The following is a 20,477-nucleotide window of genomic DNA, read 5'->3' as shown; positions in this document are numbered from 1 at the left end:
CGAGTGAGGGTTAATGTACAAGCTGTCTCTTGGAGGGAAGGCAGGCAGGGAATGAATGCTGAGAAACGCGGCTGTAGCCATAGCAGGGGAACGGCAGGAGCAGCAATGCAGCCCCGCGCACATTGTTCCCTGGGCCTGGGAAGGCTTCCCCTGCGGCTAAAGGATAATAACTCATTTGCTTTATCCTTCCAGTACATGGCATTTCTATGGAGATTGGTGCCAGTTAGTACTGGCTGTGTCGGTGCCTCTTATAATGAGGAATTGTTACATCCCTGACTCTGTTCTTTGTGCTCTTCCACCCACTGGAAAGGAAAAACATTTTCTGTTTAAGGAGCTGACCTGAAAACATGGGCACAGCTGGAAAATCTGAGCATGTCCTGCCAAAGCATCTCATGAAGCGCATATGCTCCAGCAAAATGGAATTTGAAAAGCTGAGAAGTTTTGTTTGTTTACACTGTTCCTCATGCTGCATTTCAGAGGAGAAGGCGTTTTTATTTTATGTATTGCCATTTAATATCAAAACATTGCCATGAGAAGCTGTTAGTAAATGCTAAATAGGTTACTAAAGTTGAGTGCATGAGTACGGGGGCATATTGAGGGAGCAAAGTGACTACTTCAGTGGTGGAAAGTGTAATGTTCCGTAAGAGGGCAAGTGTTAGGAAGAAAGGAGGTGAGGAACAGTTTCTAACTGTAATCACAGGAGAACACAGGGCTATTCTGCCTTTTTCTTTTTTTTTTTTTTTTTTTTTTCCGGAGCAGTTAGGCCAGGTGTAGGAAAACATCTGCGAAGCCTGGAGGCTGTAACTGTACGTACCTTGTTTTGTGTGGTTGGGAAATGGAATGAGAGAATGCAGCGTTTTTTGTGCTCAGAGATCCCTGTGGGCAGGGATCCTTTATATAAACATGCCATTTCTGCTGTCAGAGAGAGAATTTTCTGAGAAACATTGTCCTTATAACTTAATCCCCACTTTGCTGTACACAAGACACTTTGTATGGTTTGGTTAAGGTGACTCCTGGATTTAAAAATTCAAAAGCCAGGAAAAGTAGTAACTCTTGAGGAAGTAAAAAGCCACTTTAATATATCTGAAGTTCTAGCAATAACACAAATCTAATAAGTATTTTTAAGTGGTTCCCTGTATGCTGTTCCGTGCAGTGTGATGAGATGGCAGGGACTGCCCACGCTACCGCTGTTTGAACTCCGCACAGCAGCACACCAACACTTTTTTTTAAAAAAAGTGCCCGCACACTGAATATACTGGAGCCACTGCTTTATAGAGGAGGCAGAAATCAGTGAGCAAACACCAGACAGCATCTTGTGAGATGGGCTGCAACACTGCGAGCCTCAGCAGAGCTCCTGCGAGGCCTCGGCGTGCTCCAAAACCTGGGATTGCTGCCTCGGCGGGGAGAGCTGCCTGTTCCCATGATGTCAGACTGTGGATCGCGGAGCCTGGGCTGGTGTCCCCCTTTCTGTGCCCTCCATATCCCAGCTAAAACGCAGCGTGAAAGAGCACGTGGCTTTTCCTTGCCCTGCTCCTACAGCAGAGCAGAGCCCCTCTGCGCTGCAGCCTGCCGCGCTGTCACTGGGAACATGTTACTTGTTTTGCCTACCAAATACGGGGTGATGGTAGCTTAGAGAGCAGAATAGGTTATTTGAAATAGTTCAGAAATGACATGTGTTCGGCAGGTTTCGCTGGCTGCCTGATAATTATCTTGTAGCAAGTGCTGTTTCTGGTTAAAGATTCATGACTGTGTTTGAGGCTGCTCCCCTGGGCCTGCAGAATTCCAGGCTGGTTGGCAGTAAAGATCTTTCTGGCCCCTGTCCCTTATTGCTGCTCTGCCTAAGGTAGATTTTCTCTCTAACACTTTTTAGGAAAGACAGAGATTAGTACGGTGGTAGAATGCCATCACTGTCTGGGTGTGTCAAAAGTATATTTTTATTCCCTTGAATTTATGTTCCCCTGTGCGCACCCCCCTTGATGATGTTACTCCTCTGTATCTGCTAGAAGACAGAGAGGACACGTGCTTGGTTAGGAGTTTTGATGCCTCCATTCCTGCTGGTGCCTCAGCCTGTGCAGGAATGAGCATGTCCTGATTCCTTGGTTTTCGTGGGCATGGATGCTGTTGTTATTCCTCATGTCATATCCAGAAGTAGGGAGGTGCTTCGGGTGGATGTTGAATGTTGGCGCGTGCTAGAATGCACTAAGGTGGAAGGAGGAAAGCAGTTCTTGCCTGTCACTGTGTTGGTATTGCTAGTGTGTGATCAAAAGAAAGGACTGACCTGATTTTCTTCAGCGCTCAGCACCCACACATCCCTCTGAAGCTGATGAGAAGTGCAGGAGCTTACTGGTTTTGAAATAGAGCCCAGAATATGAGTCATGCTGTGAAGGAGATGCTCGACAACTAAATGAAAATATATCCAGATATAAGGTAACAAAAGCATTTCTGCTGAACGTTTTATTGCGAAGTAACCTTTGGGCTGGTGTTTCTATCACAAAGCTACAATTGTTGTACAGCTCGACAGTGTCATTGAAACAATATTTTCTATGTTTTAACTAGAGCATCCCCATGTGTAGAGACAACCTCTGCTATGTTTTGCAATCCCCTGCATTTCGAGCAGGCCTTTGCAAGATCCTGGCTGCTGCTCTGCTATCTGCGAGGTGAAACGCGCTTGGCACGCAGAGATTCAAGTGTTTGGGGCTGCCTGCATTTGATGTGCTCTGTGTGTTGTGGTGGTGCTGCCTGCGGATCCCGCAGTCAGCCAGCGGGCTGTGTCCGTAACACAGCCTAGATCTTGAAATAGCGGATCCTTCCCGGACACGGAGGAGGAGGAGGCGCAAAGCCGACCGGACGAACTGCTTTGTCGTGCTGAGCGGCCTCTGCCACTGCTCTTTTTGCTACAGACTTGGCTGCTATTGCCAAAGTAGGAAATTCCGAAGAGCTGGATTCAGATGCAACAGGGTTATTGTGGGAAAGCCTGAGATTGTGGTTCGTGAAGCCCTGTACATTGGGCAGCAGTCCTGCTGATGTGTCTTGGCCTGGATGAGGATAGGTAACTCCAGGCTGGAAAAGAAAAACAGAAAAAAAAGTGCATGTGTGTTCAGTGCCTTGGGGCTTATTATATTTGAATCATTATTTTATTATTAGGTATCCAGCTTCCAACTAAACCTAGGCCCCCCACCCAGGTGCAAAGTGTTCCTGACCATCAGGGAAGTTTGGGCCTGGATTTGAACACAGAGACAGGAGCCCAGAAGCACATTTTTAATATCCAGTGTGTTATCAGCACCAACTTCTGCGCTATGTAAACTTCCCGTGCAGCTGATGAAACTTTCCAGCCCAGCTGATCCCCTCACCTATATTATTCTTTCTTTCATATATCCCCTAGACAGCTATCATTACTATTTTGTTACCAAAATACCACATGTCTTCCATAGGAAGTACTCAACTGCCAATTAGCCCATCGCAGACCAAGAGGAGGCTGAAATAGCAGGTGAGTTCTCAGGTTTTGTGCACATGGGTTTCCCCTGTCCTTGCTATAGCAGATTAGTTGTGGGCTCCCTGGAAACAGTCAGGTCTAAGGAATATGAGCAAAAGTCCTCAATTGATTTCATTTACCAGTGAAATTACCACATTTTGTGCTCAATTACATCTTACACCTTACACGTAGCGAGCCCCACTGCCCATGTGCAGATCCCCAGTGCTGAGGAAGGAGGAGCTGTGTCAGGCAGGGATGACACTGATAACTGAATTCCTGGCACAGAAATCCATAGGACAGCCAGGAGCTACGTTGCCATTTTTCTTTTTTTAGAGTACAAAGTTGGTCTCGTTAATTATCAGAGATAACTAATCTACAGTGAAAGAGGTAAACTCGGGATAATGGCTCCAGGGTGATGCCAGTAGGCTGGAATATGCTGGAAGGGATGCAGATATCTAGCAAGTTGATACCTGATGCCCATAAAGTTTGCAGTCCACTTGCACGTCTGTCGTAGGTTGTGTTGCTATTGTTGCTGTGCAGAAACCAAAATTCTGGAAAAACAGCAGAATCAAAAGGAAGTTACAAAATAGAAATGATCTGCATGATATTTTTTACTTTTAATATATTAAGAAAGTTGTCATTTTTAATATATTTTATCTGAGCAGTAAAGTGCTTGCTTTTGAGCCTGTTGGATTCAAAAGCCAGACTGTGTGTGGGGAATGAAGGGGGAGATACATAGAAATCTAGATAGGTAAAATGTTCCCACCCATGAAAACTGCTTAGACTCAGTTTCGTTACATGTATAGATATATAGATATAAGTTTAGTAGAAGTGTCATTCACAAGGACTTGTATTGTAGCAAAGTAGGGCAGAGTCTATCCTTTTGTTACGTATTTGTTTACTGCCTAGTACAAAGGAGCCTGGTTTTCTCAGAAGCCCATATTAAGAAGAATACAAAAAAATCTGTTTATTAAAAAGACCTTTTGTTAAGGAAACCTTTGGCTTCAACCTTTTAGAAATATGCTAAAATGCATCAGAATTCAATGCAGATGCATCAAGGAGATGAGAAAGGGGTGATGCACTTTTGGAAAGTTCTATATTGAAAAGCACACCGTGGCAGTGTGCAACTCTTGCTCGTTTATCCTCACAAAGGTCTGTTCCTGCACAAGGGCAGGTGCATGAGAGCAAGTTCCTTTTCTACCCCAGAAGCGGCTCCATCGCTGGCCCGCGCTACTCACGGCCTCGTCCTCCGGCAGCAGCTGGCAGGCGTCCACATTAGCTTTACTTCCTTCTCCTGAGCAGTTCGTGGCAGCCACAGCAAACTCAGCGAAGACCAGGTGCACTGGGTGGTACTGATAAAACAGGAATATTGTTTAACAAATTTTGCAGTGTGAAACTGCAGAGCTGCTGAGAAAAGATATAAGGCAGATGTTCTTAGAAGTTGGTTTCCAGCTCTACATCTCCCACTTAAGTCAGAGGGAATCATGTGGCTTAGATGACACAAAATCCTTGGGAAATCAAGAGCAGTTCGGTAGGGTAAAGTAAGCCGATTCTGTTTGCAAACAGGACTGGTTATCACCTGGCAATTCCCATAGAAGAAATACTCTGTTGACGTGTAAGGACTGCCCTAGCGGTAGCAGTTACCTGTATCCTGGCCCTTCCGATCTCCAGCAGCCTGAGGTAGGCGTCGGGGGTTTTGCTGTTGTGCTCGTTGAGCGCCGCCGCGACGCCCGCGAGCACCTCGGTGTTGTTGAGGTTCTCCAGCAGCGGGCAGTCAGGACACACGCGGATGACGTCTTCAGCCGAGTCTGCGGAGGAGCCAGACAGGTGGCGTTTTCATCAGGTTACAGCTTATTTCTGAAGACGTTATAGATCTATTCGGTGATACGAAACAGTGGGTTTCATGGTCTAATATTGCAGTGGAAAGGACTTTTTGCGGTACAAGCTATAGGTGGCAGCGTTTCACGTTACGTTTGCCAGTGAAGTCCTGAAATGTTTATTCAAGGGAAAATTTTGAACATTTCTACTCAGGTTTTAATTGGTTCTCTTTCTGGCAAGCCGTCTATGACACCAATGAAAAATGAAGGTGCTCCAAGTTACTGGAGTTGCGTGTGCATGAGTGTGTTGTTTCATTAGATCACCCGTTCTGAAAGTAATGCCTAAGAAATCTCATACAGAACCTGCAGAATAGCAATTCCACCTTCCCATGGGCAACACTGAAAAAGCTGAATCTAGTAAATAAGCTACATCTTGCAAAGAGCTCTGAAGTTCAACAAGCTCTGGTAAATTCATGTCAACAAGGGATCAAATTCTTGGGGCTAACCTCCCGGGTGAAGATCCTGAGTGCCAGCCATCTCCATGTCAAGTCTGGGAATTTCTCCCTGGTTAGTCTGATCAAATCTGGACTCTCATAGTAGAGGGGCCCAAAGCCAGAGGACTACATTTGTAGGTGAATGAAATAAGGCAAGGGCAAAAGGCTTCCGAAACAACTGGGGTTAGAAAACTCATAAACTGCCATATATGTTACGACATATTTATACAGAGCACTTGCAGTGCTTGAAGTCACAAGAGCTGCTGATCTGTAACCACTGCCGGCAGATTCAGACCTGAAGAGTGAAGTCTTTACCTGCATGTGAGTGGCATTTACTGGCAAGTACAGATAACTTCCCATCCAAATTCTGCAATTTAACATCACAGTCACCTTCAACTGCCTAGAGGGAGACAAAAAATTAAAGGGTTACGTCATTAAGATAAATAGGAATTTCTGAAAAGGGCAGCTACTACTAAATTCAAAACATTAAGTCCTGGCTGAGTGCTCCTGCCTAAATTGGTCTGATGATCCGCTCTCTGATTGTTATTATTAGGGGTTATCTATATTGTGCATGTCTAGTTCAGGCCCTTCTCTCATGAAGAGCAGAGAACAGGCATCCTCGCGCAGTAAGACCTTGTGCAGGGCTCTTCCATAACGTCCTCGCTCGTCCCTGCTGGGCAGTGGCCATGGTAACAGCAGAGCTCAGCCTGGCGGGAGCTGCCTTGCAAAGCCCGGGCCGCTGGCGAGGAGGAGCCGTGAAGGGTCCCCTCCTCGGACGTGGAAAATGGGATCTGAGCCCTGGTGAATACAAGGTGGATTATGATTCAAATTTAGTCATGAGCTCTGTGAATTGGGCCTCTCTCTAGAAACAGCAAACTAAATTGTCGGTTACGCTGCTTTCTGCTTGGAAAGCAAAGCTGCCTGAGCTCACACAACCCTTCTGCTTTGCTTAGGGAGAGCGTTGCAATAGGCGGCCCCAAGTATTCAGGGGCCAGTAAATTCCGGTGGAGCATTATTTGGAGAGCATTGCCCTGTCCGAGGGGAATAGTTCCCATGCGGTCCCTGATGGCCAGACTTGATGGGATTTCATTAGTTAGCAGCCCACACGCTGCCTAGGGAAAGCTGTGGTCTGCAGCAGTTCACAGCTTTCCCTGCCTGTTCTTTGCACCACGGCAGTGACGTCTGAGCGAGTCATGGAGGGCTGAATCTGCAGCCCCTAGACAAGGCCCTTCAGTGTGCACGAACTGCATGTGAAATGGGATGCCAGCAGTGACCTGTCCTCACAGGGCAAGATATGGAGGAAATCCAGGAGTTTGGTGAGCTGTAGGGACACAGAACTGGTGAGAAAGGTGCTAAGTGACTGGAAGACAGAAGCAACACCCCTGTCTCTTTTGGTGTTTATCTAGCACTCCTTCTGGATTCTGCAGACTGAACTCTTTCATGTGGTTCATATTATAGACAAACCATGCTAGACACAACAGGAACACTAATTCCTTCACCTGTGCTAAAAACTTTTTTTTTGCTGAGGAACTGTGCTGTCAATAACTCCTTATCTTCCTATCCCCTAAGCAAACACACAGAGAGCTTTGCATTTACATCACAGGGAAAAAACTTGGGAGGAGGGATGCAGAGAGTGAGTGGGGAAGATGCCGGGTGCACATTCTCTGGGGCAGCTACAGGAAGAATATATGGCATGAAGGCAGCTAAAGCCACAGGAGAGTTACCAGGTGCTGATAGGCCCTTACAGGGATCTAATATCTGCAGCCTGAGCTTGCAAGGCTGCTCAGAGGGGCTCTAGTACCAACGTACTGAAGTGGCGTCAATGCACAGAGCTAGTCAAGTTTCAGACACTCACGTGCTCTTCGAAGGGCCTTACTGTGCAGTTCTCAAGAGGGACAGGGTTGAGGACGTGGCACTTGGTCTCTAGTAAGTCGAGTTCAAGAAAGAGCAACTGGTTATTTGGCCCCTGCAAGAGAAATACAGAAATTGTATTAATTACCTTGCAGAACATCAGCAGATTTCTCCTCTGGGGCTGAGGTGATCTCTGTTGCTCACTGCTGGTGGATAGCTCCAGGTATACCCTAGAGCACCTGTATCAGGAACATGGCTTTACTACATAGTTTTATAATAAATAAGGTCCTGTTGATGTTGCATGGCGCTTTTTTTTGCCAGCTAAGGATCAGGGCCATAACTTTTAGAAAGTCCAGCATAAATGTAGTGGGCCAGTTCTCCTGTTTTTATCTTGTTCTGTAGTTTTAGAAAAATAACAGCTGCTGTTATCCATGAACAGACTCTGTGATTGTACACGGTGGTAGTTGCACCTTTTCAGCTGTAACATCAGGCGTGTGAGTGGGAGCAGAAACGAGGTTCCCTAGCTCTGAGGGGAACTCTGGGGCTTGGAAGTACATGCAAGGATATTTTATTCCCATGCAAATCAAGTGACTCCATTTAAACTAATGGAGTTATTTTAGTGTAGAAGTATTAAGTAGGAGCAAAGCAGTGTCATCATTTTTTTTTGCAAAAATACTCTGGGTAAGCTTCTCATCTCATTAAGGTCCTTTTTATTCTCTTGTAAATGACATTGACATCCTCACTCTCATATCAGATAGAAAACAGCTCTGAAGCTTCATTCTTGTTAGTATTTGGGGCCCTTTTCACTGTTTTGAGAGAGCCAGCAGTTCTGGGTGTTTACCTGCACCATATTTTAGGCCTAGACTGTCAGAATGATGCAAATAGACCTCAGTGAAACTGAGCCAAGAAGCCACAGTTGTTCCCATTCGGGTTCCTTGCCAGCCTAGGGAGATATTAGATCAAACTCATACCTGGCACAAGATGACTGCTAGCCTGGCATCAGGATAAGTGTGTGCTGAGGCAGCGTTACCTGCAGCACAAAGGTTATCCTCTCTCCGGATCAGCTCCAGATCAGCTGCCCCGCTCACAAATGAGCCCTTTGAATGATCTGCCCCAACCAGCACGCTTTTCTGAGCCCTTTCTCTCGCTGTCTGAAATACACCTGGACATTTATTTCTCCCCGTCCGTTCTGCTCTTTGAGAGACACTTTCCAGTGAGCTGCATCCCAGCAGTGCCAAGGTGCCGTTGCCCCATGTGTGCCCAGGGAGCCCTGCTCCGCTGCATCCTCATGGGAGGATGCAGCCCTCTGCTGGGATTCTCCGTAATTTCCAAGCATTCCCGATGTTAACACTGTGCCCTGCCTGCAAGTTCCTCACTTACCTGAGGTAGCACGCGGACATTTTCAATTCTGTTTAAGGCAAACTTGTATCCGTGGTGGCTGTGGTCATTAATATAATTCACAGCTATTTCAGCTGCTGCTTCAGATTCTGGGTCATCGCAGCGCAAGGGAGGAGGAGGGGGAGCTGCTGGTACAGCCTTGTGGATTGGAAGCTGAACCAGCAATATGAGAGCTACTAGCACCTTCATAGCACGCGAGGAAAACCAACCCCTTTCAGAAACAAAGATCTAAGAATACTCGTCAGATGGTATCTAGGTAGCCAGAACTGGGGGCTCATTTATATAGCATATCACCCCAGAGTTTGCATGAGCGCATGTCTGATATTTGTCCCAGTTCCAAGCAGGCATTGCAAACAACAAAAGAGAAAAGTAAATGTTAGGACATCAAGCTGACTGATTAATATTAGCCAAAGTAAATTTTATCGGGTAGAACATTGCGAAGTCTGCTAAAAAGAAGAAAGCGTCAGCAAAAATGCAAGATAGTTTTCAGAAACTCTTCTGTGAACCAACTGCAGCACAAGCAAGAGGAAAACAATCCCTACTGTTAAACTTTGGGAGATGCTAGACTTAATTAAGTTTTACTGTAAACAGGGCAGAGTCTGTTAGGCCCCCAATCTCACCAGATACCCGTGTAAATTGAGAGATCAGTACCATGATGAATTAGAAAATGGAATTCAAATCAGTTCTGAGGATCACATTCAGCAGTGAATTTAATTATATAGCAATTTTTATTACTGAATTCATTTAGAGTAGGTGATGAGACATAGTTTATAAACCTTTTGCGTCAGCTCTCTTTCCCTGGCATAATCAAAATAATTCCAGTAATTTCTGTTCAGTGATTTTAATTTTACTCTGCAGAGCAGGTATCTTGTTGAAATTTTTGTGGAATATGGCATACAGACTGAAGGATTTGGAATAAGATACCAAATAAAACAAAAGTGCTTTAAGAGGAATTTAGAGGAAATTCAGGAGCTGCAATCTAGAAGAGTACGTGAAAAATCCCACAGCATCCACTTAGGCAGTTCCCGTTATGATTTTGCCCTGCAAAATGAGTTTTTCATCTAAGGCATTTGGATTCTGTGAACTGAGTGATGCCGTGCTAAATCCCCAAGTTTTTGCCTGCTAGGTGAACTCTGAGTGTGTCTAACACATGCTGCTGGCACCGATGGCCATTCAAAACAGACTAGGTAATGATGGCTCTACTTAATAGTTTAATAGTTAAAACAGTTTCCTAATAAGCAGGAATGAGATTCAAATCTCCCTTGTCCTAAAAGAGTGCCCTGACTTCCAGAGTGTGAGTTAGCTTTCCTTTTGAACAGTTACCTCTCCTCACTTGGAAGTTCAGCATCAAAAATGCCAAGATTATTTATAGGAAAAGAGATGGGAGGAAGGAAATGTGTGACCCCTGTTCAGAGTTGATGCCATTCAGCTAGAGAGCAGCCCAGGAGGGCTGATCCCCAGCTCACAGTCACAGTTTATGCATTTACAGAACAGTAACCGGATAACAAAAATGTTATATGGAGCAGATGTCTTCCAGGATGTCTCTATCACTTAAGGTCTTTAATTTAAATAGATTATTTTTCTCAAAGATGGATGCTAGCTCAACCAGGAGGAAAGCCTTTCCTGCAGGGATTTCACAGTAAGTTTCTATGATCCCTGTTATGCTGGTGATCAGAATGGAGAATTGGTCCCTTCCAGCTTTAAAATGTCTGAATCTCTGTTGTCATTTTCAAGAAGGCCAAGAACTAGCTGCACGTTGGAGGTGAATAGAAGGGCTTGAAAATGCTTAGAAGTTTTCGTGTGAGCTAAGTACTTCTCAGCTCGCACAGTGGTGTCAGCGGGACTAGAGACTACTTGAAGAAAGCGGTCTTGAGTCACTGCCTCTTCTTCCTAGAATTTGGAAATGTGGAAAAGAACAAAAATATAAATGGCTCTGTTGAACGGATTAACTGGTGAGGAATGAGATCTGGAAGAGATTAAAGAAACTGGAGATGATTCTGTGGTGAGCTACGTCTAGTATGAAGTGAGTTCTGGATACTAGGATTTACATCCTGAAGAGATTATCAGGGAAAAGAAATGTTCCTCCTCTCTTAAAAAAGAAAAAAATGTTTCTGAGGATGATTCTTCCCTCCACTCGATGTCGGGTGTTGAGACATTTGTTCTGTCATGCAGATGATCATTTATCTTACTATTTTTTTTGGACTACATGGAGCCCTTGCAGGACGAAAACTTGTGTCCCCAAACACTTTTTGAGTGTTCCTTGAGCTGCTTTGCTGGGCTGCAGCGTCTCGGGATGTACCCGTGTGACCATCAGAGACATCAGTGCAACGCAGAGTGTTTGCGGTAGCGCTTCTGAGGGGGTCTTAGGAGGTGTATGAGGAAGCAATGATTTGTTTTCTAAAATGGGAATGAACTTGAAAGTGCAAATCCTATAGTTCGGTTACAGGTAATATGAAAAGAAGTCTTTCATCTTTTGGACACAGACTGACACAGATCTGCCTAATTATGCCCCTCTGGAAATGAGCTTGGCAGTGTCAGCTCCCTGCAGACCTGTGTCCTGTCCTGATCGGCCCTTTATTGGCAGCTTCACTCGAGAGACAGCAAATGCAGAAATAACTTCTCACTTAACTCAGAGTAGATCTATTCTCACTTCTTCATGCCTAGGACATAGTAAAAAGTCAGCCTTTCGCAGTGGCCACAAATAGTTCGTGCAGCACAAGAAATGAGCTGAATTCCATGGGCTCCTGGACAGAAGGTCACATCTCGACCCCGTTGAAGTGAACAACAGTCTTTCACATCAGTAGCGTTAGGCTTCAGCCCCAGTGAAATTAGGTTGCATGAGAGACTTGACAGGGCTTCTGTGTGATGGAAATAGAACAACTTGGGTTTATTGCCCTTGTTATATAAAATACAGTATTGATTCCATGCTCGAGAGCTGAGGCTCCACTGAATCTCAGTCCTTAATAATTTATATAAACCACAATGGAAAGGTGAGCTGATATTTTGATTTTTTTGCTTTCTTTTTGTGTGTGTGTGTATTTTTTTTTTGGTTTGGATACTTAGATAAGCCAGTGCTGCCTTAGAACCTTGCTGCCCCTTCTCAGCCTGATCTGTAAGGTAGGCAATGAATTGCTTCCACAAGTTGTCAATTTGACACCTTTCGGAGCTTTAAATTCAAGCAAATTAAACAAGCAAACAGATAAATATCAACTTTTTAAAGCTTAAGATCAAAGTTAAACACTTGTGGGGATTTCTAAGACTCTCTTTTCAAAATACTAAAATGTCATTTTTTGATGAAGCAGACAGAACTGGTCCAATTCCCTGCACCACATCAAAAGGTGCATTTCTGAGCAGTCAGGCATTGTACAGTGCTACAGAACTTAATCACCTTTTGCTTTACACTTGATTAAGTGCATTACTTTTGGATCACAGAGTTCACAAGGTACTGGAACATCAGGACTGTCCTCTATATAGCCAGCACCTGCACAGAAACCTGCGCGCTGAAGAAAGGCAGTGGCTGCACAAGAGCTGCCATCCAGTCCCAGAGAGCAGCCCTGTGCAGGCAGCGTGGTGCCCTTCTACATGGCAGTGTCATCAGCATAAAGTAAATCAAAAACTACAGAGCTCTGGGGGGAAAAAACAAAAACTAACGACAAATGCAGTCAGATTAATTGATTTGTTTAATCTTTTTGCACCACACGGGCAAATCATCAGCAAATATAGGTTATCTTAGGTGCCCTGCAGTCCAAGAGTTCCATTGTGTCCCTATACCAGAATTTTCTGGCTGCAGAATAGTCAGTAATTTCTGAAGTTTGGTCAACCATTGTAATACAACAGCATACAATATTTTCTGTTAATTTTAAAATCTTTTAATGTATTCCTTTTTTTTCTTTTTTTTTAATATGACAGTCTTTAAGGGAAGGAAGTCTGATCATTTGCCATAACTGTATTATTTGTAGTTTAGAGATTTCTTACCATGGGAAAGAAAATGTGCAGAAGTGGCATCTATTTGGGGAGCCTCTAGCTTTGGGTGCCCAGCTAGAGATCCCATTTCACTGAACTTTGCTGACCTCAATCTGTTTATCTCTATTTTCTTTTAACTGTAAAATGGACATAATAACCATTTCCCATTTCAATTTTGTGTACTGAAATGACTCACTGAATTTTATAAAATGTTTCAATATATTTATATAGAAGAATTTATTCAAAACATAGGAGGAATCTGAAGAGTCAGGGAAACCAGATGGCACTCAGTAAAACGACTCCTGGGTTTACTGGAGACGTAGCTGGACTGAGAGGATCCAAACCCAGCTTTCAAGGTTTAGTATTGATTATTTCAGAGAAATTTATATGCTGGAGTTTCTCTATGAAAACTCAACTCATTTTCAAAGGGTATGAAAAGCTGTTCAGAATTCTGAATTTCTTAATGGAATGGAGATTCTAATTTTTGACCAGCTGTACCAGGCAAAGCCAATTAAATCTATTTTTGTTCTTTTTCGTCTTATTCTCTTTTATTCTTTTATTGTCTATGCCACTGAAATACTTGAGTACCCTCCAGAAGCACAGTAAGTGACATAACTAGCATTTGTTACATGAGAGTCTATTCTCCTTTTCTTCCCGGTGGGAAGATTATATAAGATGTTTTGTCTTAGCAAGTTTTTTGATTGATTTAAATTTCCCTTCCCTTTTCCACATCTTCTCTGCCATGTGTTTTGATGTTGCAGCTAGTAACAATAACTGGTTTCTGAGATGAGAGTTCTCAAGCCTCTGCATGATTTTTCCCCTGCATTATGCTGGCCTGATGGCTCCACTCCCTTTCCTAACTTTTTACACTTTTTTCTCCTTTTATCAAGGTCAAAGTTATTTATATTGCCATGCAACTCTTAACAAAGGGATATTTTTGCCTCAGCCCTGCGGGCACGTCACGGCTCTCTCAGCATCGCGCCTGTGTGATTTGACGGGTGTGGGAAAGCTGCGTCGGAGATGGACGGGTGGCAACTGTGAAATCAGGCACTGGCACTTACAGAAGTTTCCCTTTTAGCTTTATGTCTTCATGGCACAGCTAGGGCTTCCAGCTATTAGGCATGATCACCTTGATCACTGCCTGCTATCAGAATCCGGAGCAAATAAAGGCGAGGTACCTAGGAAGACACTGCAGAGCTGAACAGCTTGAGCAAAGAGGGGATCACGCAGCAGAAACAGAGTGTTCCTCACTGAGCAAACAGACATCCTGTGGTCAGGCTGACCTCTTCTCGTCCCCGTGAAGAGCATATCAACCCAGGTGAATTTAAACTCCGCTTGCTGTGAGAACCAGTGGCTGTTCTGGCATTACCAGAGGAGCCTCAGACACACGGCCCCCATTTAAAGAGGCAAATTGAAACATGCCACATTAATTCCTGCTACTTACAGTAACTTTAGAAGACGTAAATGCACAATTGGCCTGGATGCTGTCATGGCCTATGATGCTGTTAGTCTCTTTGATGGAGAACTCCACATGATAACTCTGCGTGTTATCTTCCCTTGCTGAGTTAAATCCTGAAATTTAGTAGCAAGTGTTTGGGAGACCTGCTGTGCTCTCTGGATTCCCACATGCTCAGCTGCAATGACATATTTTTGATGTGAGAAACCAAGTTCACTCTTGGCACTGCAAGTGCTTTTTCCACTGAGATGGGTAGAAGGAGCTGTACAGTCTTACCCTGTGGCGGTTTTTAGCTCTCTATTTGTTAAACAAAAAAATAAGCCACCTCCAAGACAGGAAATTGTTACCTACCTATATTGGGCTGCTGCTTGGAAACGGCCCATATGTTTCTCTGTCAATGCTTATTGGCATAAGTGATAGGAGGGACCTTGCTGCTACAGGCAGGGCTGGGGAATGGCAGGTGGGAGGATGGCAAAGTGCTCTGTGCTCCCTCACCTTGGAACAGCCTCGGGAGCCTGACAAACAAAATCAATGCCCCAGTGAGATCTGCAGAATTCTGACAAGCGAGGGGGTGTTTGTGGTTTTTTTTTTTTTCTAATAAAAGTTGTTTATTTTCGGTGAGGCAAACAATTAAGAAGGTTGTATACTGCTACATGCCTCTAAATTGTCCTTCTATACACTCTTTCTGCCACCTTCCAGACACGTGGTTAAAAAAACCAAACAGGACAGGGATAGGAAAGACAAGGAGGATTTTTTAGTTTAATAACATGGAGTCAATATACTAATAACACATTCACAGTAGGGAGAATGGGTTTTTCCAAGCTAGTGCAATTTGAGAAAAAATATATTTTTGCTTAAGAAATTGAAATTTTGCGTGTTAAAGTGCAGTTGACTTCTGTGACAACAAAGTAGCTAGACTTACAGCTTTCATTGTTGAATTTATACAACATCAGATTCACAGCAGCCAGGGACTCGGAGCTGTCAAGAGCAATAAACAAGAAACACTCTGAACAGACACAGGTGCCCAGGTGACCTTCTCCTTAGTGTCTAAAAGAAAGGGAGATGTGAATGTAAGCATCACGGGCTGATTAAAAACAACATCCAGTGTCATATTTGTATAAAGAGGTGCATATCAACAGCTTTTCCTCTGATATGTTTGTGAATTTGTAAAGCCTTGTAATGTCAAGCGAGAGAGGGCTCTATCTTTGTTTACATTCTGCCCTGAAATTCAGAACTTAACAGTGATGTTAAATTCAGCCAATTTTAAAGTATTCATACATAGATAGCTGGATAATGCAGACTGCTGCTTTTGTACTCACAGATTTATGAATAAAACAGGAGAAGAGAACTCACAGAGCTGCTTTGGTGAGGCTTCTAGATTTTGGAGCAGGCGTCTCAGCCCTTGCCTCTGGCATATTCCTTCTGCTGTTTTGCTGAGAATTTTTACTCTCAGTGGATATCTCCTTCTTCTTTCTTTCCATTCTTTGTTCCTGTTGGTGGCAATAACCTTTTCCTGACACCCAGATATGTCTCCTAAGATCTTGAACTTCTTTGACATCTCTTGTTTAACACAATAAATATGGGTCTACATCTCCGTATGCCTGCCAAACATATCCGAAATCCCTTATCTCTCATTTTGATATGGTAACCTCCTCATGTCCATGCCAGCACAACCACCACTAATCCTACTCCCAATGCTGGTCTGCTGACTACGTCACCGTTTTTTGAGTCGTTCCCCATCCACAAGAACATCAGGCTCAAGTCTATTACATTGTTTGCAAGCCCAGACCTTCTCACTTAACATTCACCTGGATCTCACCATGTCCCAGCTGCACCAGTGTCCTGCTGAGCCTTCACTCATGTCTCTGACAAAGATGTCTCTCTCTCCCTCCTCAGAGAATCTCACTCCTGGGTTTGTCCTTGAGGCTGTCACCTGTCCGAATTCAAGTGGGGGTTTAAAAGCTGCCTCTTGTCACGTTACACAAGTTTTTAAACCTGCATTTACCATACAGAGGGCTGAACTTACACTGGAAAGTTTTTTAGGATCCCACAAGCCAAGAAATGTTTGAAAACCACCTGAAACCATGAGTTTGGGATTTGTCTGCTTCACATCTGCTTTATCAGGTGTGTGCCTAATCTTCCTTTAAAACCACACATGACGATACTGCTCTAGGGATAGCACTCTCTTCTCTGTTTACCAAAAGCATTTGGTATAAAACATGACTGTGACAATGAATGTTTTAGCTGGGCCCTTCCCAGCTCTTGTCTGCGTGTCCGTATGTGTTAAGGAGAGAGGAAACCATCCTGGAATCCATACACAAGTCTGGAAACTAAGACTGTTCTTGGGAAGGTTGGAGGAAAACCTTTCACCTCTCATTTATTTCACTGATAAAGTGGAACTCATTTGCTTGCTGTAGGAGGGGAAATGAGGTCTAGTTCATACGTCCTGAAACCGATGAGTTCCTAAGAGAAAAGTTGTTAGTATTGGTGTCAAACATTGTCATTTATCTTGCTGTATAATTCACCTGGAACTGAGCTGCAGCTGTAAGTGTGCGTTATTGCTAGAGCATAAGACTTGATTAAGATTATGGTATGGCAATTCTTGGGCAATTTTTAAAAGGAGAGAAGATCTTTCATTAACTTTGCACCATAAGATTGTATCAGATGCCATTTACCACAGATTTCACTCCAGAAACATTATTTCATTGTATGGAGCTTCTGGTTCATACAATTCCATCCTATTCCATATGATAATAATCCAGGTCAAGAACTGAGTTTTTGAAAGGACTCCTGGGTTTTATTTAGTAAGATTCTTGCAATCTAAAATTGCAAGTAGGTAGGTCACTCAGTAGGTATTTCCAAAGGAAATCATTTTCTGAGTGCAACTGAAGTACTGGTAAAGATTATTTTGTAATTGTTATATGCGTATCATAGGAGCAGATGGAGCACTAAGAGCGGATTTCTTTCCCTGAAACATTCACTAATGACAGTGTTCATCTCTTGACTTCTAATGTGGCCCTACACGTTCTGAGAATCAGGTACATGGGGCAGGCTCACAGAAATGCCCCTGCAGATGGACAGATGAGTTACATGTTCTTCGGAGAGCTAAAGCACTGCTGAAAAAAAATGCTACAGGCTATTTGTATACAGAGAATCGTATTCCCTGTTCTGTAATCAGAAGCCATTCTTGGCTGGAGGAGATGCCTACAACAACATTCCTGCCTCCCCTTGAGGAAAGGAAGCCCGTGATCATTCTGTTAGCCTTCATTATCATTCAGTGCAGTATAAACTGGCCAGGACTTGAACTCTCAAGTGCCCAGGAGGGCCCATACATGAATATACCTTGTGTCAGCAGAGGCCATTTCAAATAATACAGATGATGACAGATTGATGTTGGTAGCTCATTAAGCAAAGCACTGACCGAGACATCAAATCCCTTTCAGCAACAGTATGGCTGGACTGTTTGCTGTTGTGCATTAATGGTGAGACACATTTTTCTTCTTTGATTTCTTTTGCTCCCTGCATCCCATGTTTGCATCAGATAGTGCTGGCTATCAGACCTGTCATCGTGTTTGTGTGAACAGCTGTGCCAGAAGAATCAAGGTGTAAAGCTAAACCCAGTCTGTAGATAGGGTATATGTAGCACATTTCAACAAAAGATCTGTATTCACGAGCCTCCTGTGACATACAGATTCTAATATAACACTTGGCTTCTAACTCCTCCAGATCCACATTGCACAATCTTTCTATACCCACACGTGAAATGATAGAGAACAGATTTCTAAACCGTTTAAGGGGTATTTAGCGTGCCCCCTTCCTGGATGCTGACCTCTGCTCTTGTGGATGATGCTCTCACACTTCTTGCACGTGCCTTAACGCATGTGGTCAGGCTGGCAGCCTGTGGTCTCGTCTTCTGCCTCTTCCAGGAGAAGGTGGAGATCTTGTCCAACCAGCCAGCTGCTATAGTCTTTGCCTACCTACCAGAGCCCAGCAAGGAAAGCCAGGGGACTCCTGCTGCCCTCACCTCCCTCCTCAGCAACCTGTCCATCTGTCTGTGCATCCCAGCAAAACTCCCTGGGCAACTTGCTGTGGAGAAGAGAGCTCCAAGAACTGGGGAGAGGGGAAGGAACCCAAACCATGTGCGCTCCTTGTGCCCCTCAAGGCTGAAACACTGTGTAGTCTGGGGGCCGAAGAGGGCAAATACATCTGAGACTTTTTGGCCAAGGTGGCTACTGAAGACAAAGGTCTGGTCCCAAAACGGAGACAGCTGCTGGAAGGAACCAGGGAACTGAGCGGGACACCCGAATGCTAGCAGAAAACAAAGCAGGGAGAGGAGGAAGGGAGCAATTAAAAAGATCTCAGGGTGAGAAGGGGTGCTAAAATAGCTAAGAGTCTGCCAGCAAGTCCTCACTGCCTGCTGCAGGGAGCTTGTTGTGCCGCGTGCGCGCCAGGCAGGATGCAGCCGCACTGCACAGCGGCGTCGCTGGAGATCTGCATCTCCAGCCCTGCATGTAGAGATGCAGCCCTGCATCTCTGCAGCGCTGCGGTTTGATAAGTAATCCCACAATACGCTGGGTTCTTTATCCTCGCAGCCAGTATTATCCTCAGTGCTTTTCATTTTCCAAATGATTTTAAAGGCAGTATTTGCTAATCATCCCTCAGAGGTAGGAAGAAACAAGGATGGCATTTGTACAAAACACAATCTTGGAATAAACACCATTGTAATTTTAATATGGTAAATGCTCAGGATCTGATTACTGTGGTACAAAAATGATCTCTTAAAATGAATACTTATTTCTGCCTGTTCATTGTAGTTTACTCTGCTGTTAGATCCTGTTTTCCAGCTCTGATCTAGGTTATAACTGTAAATTGCAAGACCAGTGCTGACCAATGCTTTAAATAGAACTGGCTTGAAATGCAGTGAGTGATAAAAGATACTATGGAATGGTGTTAGCCTGTTGGATATTTCCATGTTTGAGTGTTAAACTAGACATCTTAAATGAAAAGATTAGTGTTAACATTACAGCTAATGTTACTAACCTGATGGCTCAAGTAGCTTTTATTGATTTCATTTGAATTGACTTTATAACTGTTCATTTGGTCTTAATTTATACAGCAAATGGCTCAATGCACTATTTTCTCAGTAATTTTTGCATTACAGAGAGCTAGATGCAATGACAGTAACTGGGCCTGTCAGTCTACCATCTGGGTACATGCTAATAAAATAATCATCTGCATAATTTTGGAAGTCGTTGCAGAAAGTGAGGTAAAAATATATTGAGTTTGATCTGAAAATGGCAGGCAGCCCAATAGAATAATAATGATACAAATAATTTTCTATAAAATTCTGCAATAACTTCTGGTGGGGTTTGTTTCTCATGCATCATGAAGCTGTCTCTGTTAACTTTGTTTTGGTATCAAAGGTAAATAAGAGGGTGAATGATTAAATCATTTCTGTTCAGTTTTGCTGAAACTGAAAAAAATCCAATCTGTATGAAATGAACAATTTCTGCTTTATATTGTGACAATATGGGGAGGGACACGACAACCCTTTTTCTTGTATACCTAATTCATAAGTTCTTAGGGCCTATAGGTCTCAGTCACAAGTAGGTCCCACTGTGCTAGGATCACTAAGCATTTGCAAGGAAAAGACAGCTCTGCTCCAAGGAATTTTTGCTCTGTGGCCTTTTCTGCAGTCTGAAATCAACTGTAACTCGTCCTGAAGCTGTCCCTAAATAAATCCAGGGGAAGTGATAATTCCTTAAGAAGTGTTTCTCTGCAGGAAGGCCTGTGTGGCTCCAACACATTAGCACCATATTTTATTCAAAGTAAATTCCCCTGCTCCAAAGGCCCTTTCTACAGCTGGAGCCAAACAGGAAATACCTTATTTTCGTACAGCAGTGCCCACACATTAGGTTGTTTCAGAAATAGCTATTTTCATATTCAGTTCTCATCCTGTCTTCCATCCAGTTTATCTTTGCCAAAACCACTGGAGAGGGTGCAGCCACCGAACAGAAGGTCCTGTG

General features: G+C 43.8%; 1 protein-coding gene across 1 annotated transcript; it reads right to left on the bottom strand.

Annotated features, from left to right (window-relative positions):
- Positions 1–2,765: 2,765 nt before the first annotated feature.
- Positions 2,766–9,271, bottom strand: AHSG (alpha 2-HS glycoprotein). Its single transcript, XM_088523849.1, has 7 exons — positions 9,015–9,271; positions 7,639–7,749; positions 6,099–6,183; positions 5,117–5,280; positions 4,711–4,824; positions 3,943–4,023; positions 2,766–3,060 (listed from the first exon to the last, which is right to left on the bottom strand). Exons 1-7 carry the CDS (start codon positions 9,219–9,221, stop codon positions 2,785–2,787), a joined length of 1,038 nt encoding a protein of 345 aa, XP_088379975.1. The 5' UTR covers positions 9,222–9,271; the 3' UTR covers positions 2,766–2,784.
- Between the last annotated feature and the right edge of the window lie 11,206 nt (positions 9,272–20,477).

This window comes from Tinamus guttatus, unplaced genomic scaffold, assembly GCF_059628265.1.
Source record: "Tinamus guttatus ecotype Peru unplaced genomic scaffold, ASM5962826v1 Tinamus_guttatus_pri_ptg000198l, whole genome shotgun sequence".
Taxonomy (NCBI): Eukaryota; Metazoa; Chordata; class Aves; order Tinamiformes; family Tinamidae; genus Tinamus; species Tinamus guttatus.
Note: the sequence above shows the minus strand (reverse complement) of the source record. Positions and strands in the feature narration are given on the sequence as shown.